The sequence below is a fragment of the Limulus polyphemus genome, unplaced genomic scaffold, assembly GCF_000517525.1.
Source record: "Limulus polyphemus unplaced genomic scaffold, Limulus_polyphemus-2.1.2 Scaffold2924, whole genome shotgun sequence".
Taxonomy (NCBI): Eukaryota; Metazoa; Arthropoda; class Merostomata; order Xiphosura; family Limulidae; genus Limulus; species Limulus polyphemus.
This window is the reverse complement of record NW_013668534.1, coordinates 51,169-56,978: the sequence shown is the minus strand read 5'-3', so window position 1 is coordinate 56,978 and position 5,810 is coordinate 51,169. Positions and strand designations below refer to the sequence as shown.

The following is a 5,810-nucleotide window of genomic DNA, read 5'->3' as shown; positions in this document are numbered from 1 at the left end:
AACACAGCAAACAACCGTGTTTCATGTTACGTTGTGATCAAAATTTGTCAAAATTATATTTTCACGACTATATTTACTTAAAGAAATAAAATTAATTACATAATAAGAAGCACTTTACGTGTGCGAACAAAATTGTAGTACTGTGTTGGATACAATTTTTATAATTGATCAGGTTTTTTCCTCTAGAAGCATATTTAATTCAGAAAAAAAGTAGGCACCCTCTATTAATGCACTTTATTAAATTCGATGCCCCGACAGCATCGTTATTCGTGTCGTCATACCATGTGACCAATGCTTTCACTTGTATAACTACTAAAACCAAGCTGTTGGATACTGATACTTGCAAAAAAGTATTAACGAAAACCTTAGTACAAAAATCGCGGCTGCATACGATTAAACAAGTAATCTAATCTAAATAAAATCCATGTGTGTCACGTCACGCTTGATTTCTCGAAGTAGGAGGAATCATAAAAATACATGTAAAAAGCCAAAATACATGTATCCAGATAGAATAGTTCGATTACTGTCTGCCCATTACGATTATAGTGACGGGGGTGAAAGGGGCCCGTGAAACTTTATAAGTGTAGTGAGTGTTGGTTTTTGTTTGCTTGTAATTATGCACAAAGCTACACAATGGGCTATCTGTGCTCTGCCCACCACGGGTATCGAAATCCGGTTTCTAGCGTTGTAAGCCTACAGACATACCGCCGTGCCACTGGGGGCGTGAGCGTTGGTATAATTAGCCTAAAGTAAAGACGTAGTGTGGGATCATCTATCCTAGCGCCAAGTGCAAAAATTTATTATGAAAGTAAAAATATCGATTCAATTTTAAACTTAAATCAGTTCTGAATGAAGCTATTTTATGTTATAAAACCAACCTTTTTAATATAATAAAACTAAGCAACGGAGGCTATAAATTAAGAAACCAACAAATATTTTTTTCAGTTTTATTGTCTGTACATTTATTTCATTTTATACTTTCAGTACATAGACTGACAAAAATATTAGGTTATACTTTTGCTGCTGAGCAACATGACATAAAAGCCATTGTTGGAACGTACTGTTATCAAAACGCACTGGCTTTTCTATAAATTAAAAGTTGTTAATGTAACTTATTTTTACCAATAATTATTTTATGAATACGCCACGAATTCACTTCATGAATAATCTTAATTCTGATTGGCTCACTAACGAATTTACCAACGTTTGACTTCCTCGACTGTACTTTTTCTGCCTCTTTATTGGTCAACCTTGATTTCGCAAAATTTATTTTAGTTAGCTATGAAATGTGAAGTTAGGGTATAGTATGGGGGTTGTAATACTTGCCCCGTCATTTTAGACGGGCTATACGCTAGTTTTATTATAAATATACGTTCCAGATCATTAACGCTACCACTTCACTTCTGAGAACATACACGTGATGTGTATACGATGCAAGACTTCACCACTGAATATTCCCAGAATGCATAAAGATTTAGACATAAAAGTGCTTGCCTGTCTAGCCGCAACAGCAGGTTCTCAGGACTCTGTCAAGCCTCTATCGCCCGAACTAGTCTAAATTATTCAAATATTCTTCGCCAATTTTGATTTACTAAATAAATCGTTACACTTCGTAACAAGAATATATATGCTCAGGGTAATTATAATGAACATTCTGGAAATAATAATATAATTTGACAAGATCTTAATATGCATGAACCTAGTAAATAACATAATCAAAACGTGTTTTTGCCATGTTCAAAATTTGGTTAAAAATCATAAATCTTTTCAAACTGTTATCAAAACCACCTGAAATTTCATTTGTTATTTAAGTAACTGTTCATGTTTAAACTCCGAAATTAGCAATGGTATAGAGTTAATTGATATATCAACTATTTGTTACCAGCAATGTTTATTTTTATTTTCCTGGCGATATTTTCCTTTAAAATAACATTTTAATTTTGGAAAAGAAAAATTATTGCTAACGTTTTTATATCACGAACTTGAGTTAAACCCAGTTTCACGAAAATTAGTTTTTATGTTGTTATTTGTTGCCGTACTATAAAGTGGTATTTACAGCTAATTATATGTATATTTAAATAATAATTTATAGAGGCAGTATCCTTCTGTTGTATCGAAGTTCGAACGTAAATACAAATAAAACCGCGTGATAACAGCCAGGACGATACGAAATAACGGTCGAGAGGGCCATTCTAACCTTTGGACATTTCAATATTTTTTTTATTTGGTGTATAGAGAGAGCCTGTAGGAGATTAATATGTTGAACTTTGAGAACATTACTGGATCCAGAGCATGTAGACTTGTGTGCACAAGGGTAAAAGGTTAGAACTTGTATTAGACAGACCCTGCTCCAGCTTTCCTTAACTGGGGGATGGAGGGATGGCAGTGAGGGACGGCAATAATTTTTGGGGTCAACGACATTTCAGGGGGGCTAGGCCCCCGCTAGCACTAGCCCTGATTATAAAACAAAGTTGTCTACAAAAAACGTGACATAAGAACATAATGTTATTTCTACGCTAAAAACGCAATATACCAAGCAAGGAAAAGTCCGAGAATTAATTTTCAACTTTTTGTTACCGAGCAATCACAACAAACATTATGACTTTATACAGGGACTTCAATGAATTACAAACTCAAAACATTCCACGCTTCTTTTAAGGAGCCTAGTAGTGCTGGACTGACGATCAGAGGGTCCATGGTTCGCGTCCGGTTGCTCTGAACTTTGCCGTGCTGTGGATATGTTACAAGTGTCGATCAAATCCCACTATTCGTTTAAAGTAGCAAGGATCTAATAAAAGTGGATGCTGCCTACCTTCTACTCTATAGTTTAAAATTAGGGACGGCTAATGCAGATCGCCTTTAGGTGGCTATGATTATGAACGAATATTCGAAACAAACTTTCGTAAAATAATATTAGTTTTTGTTTTAATCCTCCAACGGTCAAATTAATGTGATATAATAATATCATGAAAAATGCTAACATGCAAATTTTTATTTCGCGCTAAGAAGTTACTGTGAGGTTTAGTGAAACTGAAAGGTTTAAAACTTTGTACAAAACAAAAAAAAATACAATACATAATATATTAAGTAATTTATAATTACTGGAGGAAAAACAAAATTAAGTCAATGATAAGTATGAAACACTTTCATAGACAAAACCAGTAATTCAGGATGGATGAAATCTTATAACTGGTACTGAAACAACGCTTACCTTCTGATCGCTTTTCTTCCTTCATCAAGGGATGAGAATTGACAATTTTCCAATCTACGTACATTGCTCGTCAGAACGATTGTATTATTATTCTATGTTAGAGCAGCCCCTTCACGTGATACACGAGGAGAGATTACTATCTCCTACCTGATACCGTTGTATCACAACTTGACACAAAGCTGAACCGACTCCAAGACAAACTCACATGTGAATGACCGATATTTAATAGCAAATTCGTTAAGGTTTCTTCCATCAACAAAACTACAAATCAGCGACTGTTACGTTTTAAAGTCACGTGTGAGAGATGAACCCAAGAATCTTTCAAGACTGGGTTTCAAAAACTGATTTTCCTAATTTTCAGTATTAATGGAACGGCGTGCTTGTTGTTCAAACGTTAATTAAATAGAGTACTACGTGAATCGATTTTCTGAAACAAGGCTGTTAAATCTCTGTTGCTATGGGTCTATTTAAGGCCAATGTCAAACAGGGCAAGTCAGAAAAAAGTTTGTATATCTTCTCCTACCGAGTATATCCTAAACTGTGTACCATCGACTAAACCAGCATCCACCACTAGCTGTTCCTTTACCCTTAAGAATAGTAAAAAACAAGTATAAGACACACCTCCTTCCTGACCAATCATTAAAAAGGAGATACCATGGTAACCATGACGTAAGAGGCTTTAGTGGCGCTGCATGTTTACGAGCTAGAGAAATCCAAGGTTGATAGTAAACCTTGGGAGACAACAAACACAGCTGCCGACTAGATAACAGATTTTTCTAGAAAAATTATTATCAATTAGCGCTTTTTCTTAATCTACAGTTTTTACTGAAGAAGTGGAAACAAGTTAATTAAGGCAATGAAGTAAAATACTTTCGAGAAATGATTTAGTAAATTCTGTTACTTTCGGGCGATTTGTTTTTGTAAGAAAATATCACCAGTTTACAGCTAAGTTAACCTGTCATTTTTAGCAAAAGAAGGTTTATATAGATTCAACATTACTAATATTGCATGCTGTCATTTTTAAATAATAACTTCCTAGTGTTTAATATCCAATATAACAAAGTACTAATATGAGGACGGAAAATGGTTAGCCGTAAGGGAACGAAGAATCCAAAAACTATTTAACATAAGTTGTTGTAAGGACGCAATATTAGTGCACACGTCACAAGTAAATGTTAATAGTTGGTTGAAACATGACATTCTTACGACGTGAGAAGGTTGATTATTGTCTCCAACAGCCTTGGAAGTGTTTAATCCTCTGGACGAGAATGTCTTCCTTGGAAGTGTTTAATCCTCTGGACGAGAATGTCTTCCTTGGAAGTGTTTAATCCTCTGGACGAGAATGTCTTTTCTCATCATAACATGAATCAACTGTTAATGTTATCATTATTATATACATCCATATAGCACTCAAGGTGTATCTAACTAGCAATATATCTTTATTTATCTATATCTATCTACCTATACTTATCTTGACTTGTAACCTACATTTTAAATCTACCGACAAAACCACTTGTTTACTATCGAAACATTATTATCTTCACCGCTAGGGCAACTCCCACTGGAAAAGGTGAAAACGTTTCAACTGTTCTACTGTGTTATCAACTACTGCATTCCAAGTATTACTCAAACGTTATGGAAAAAAAGTGCTAGAGTTTTGTTTAATTAATTATTAATGATAGAATATTAAAAAGGTAGAGAGACTATTAGCTCTAAGAACTCCAATAATCTGTTTGAATATTTAATAAAATAGGTCATTTAATTCCTGCGTTACTGTATTATAACTTTAGGACAGGTTCTACATGGTTTGATCAGATTACTTGCTTATCGTTAACTGATGGAAATAATCTAATGTATAATATTGAAAAATAGGACAAGGTTCCACATTTGTTCAGTCACCATAACATTATCAATGTCTTAAAATATGATGATAAAAAGGTACGTGACAAATAACCTCTCAACCGATCATATGTGAGTAAATCCCATATTTTATCAACATTAATTTATCACGTGTAAATCCACAAGTTAATCCAAGAATGAAAGCGGCGACCACTTCAAAAATAAAGACTTTTTAAAGTACAACATACATTCATGAGATGAATGAAAGAAGGTAAACTTTAATCACTTTTGTGGGGAAAAAGTAGTTGTAGTACATCTCAGAAATGATATTAGTTTTAAAATTTCCTCCTTAACAGGTCCACGAAATGTTTCATATAAACATGTAGTAGTACATCTCAGAAATGATATTAGTTTTAGAACTTCCTCCTTAACAGGTCCACGAAATGTTTCATATAAACATGTAGTAGTACATCTCAGAAATGATATTAGTTTTAGAACTTCCTCCTTAACAGGTCCACGAAATGTTTCATATAAACATGTAGTAGTACATCTCAGAAATGATATTAGTTTTAAGCACTTTTCCTTAACAGGCCCATGAAATATTTCACATAAACATGTAGTAGTACATCTCAGAAATGATATTAGTTTTAGAACTTCCTCCTTAACAGGCCCACGAAAGGTTTCATATAAACACGTAGTTGTACATCTCAGAAATGATATTAGTTTTAGAACTTCCTCCTTAACAGGCCCACGAAAGGTT

General features: G+C 34.0%; 1 protein-coding gene across 1 annotated transcript in view; it reads right to left on the bottom strand.

Annotated features, from left to right (window-relative positions):
* The window catches only part of LOC111087971 (6-phosphofructo-2-kinase/fructose-2,6-bisphosphatase-like), a 23,846-nt gene extending 19,895 nt beyond the window's left edge, over positions 1-3,951 (bottom strand). The window contains exon 1 of the mRNA XM_022396562.1: positions 3,212-3,951. Within this exon, the coding sequence (XP_022252270.1) occupies positions 3,212-3,275 (64 nt within the window). The 5' untranslated portion in view covers positions 3,276-3,951. The remainder of the gene's footprint in view (positions 1-3,211) is intronic.
* Between the last annotated feature and the right edge of the window lie 1,859 nt (positions 3,952-5,810).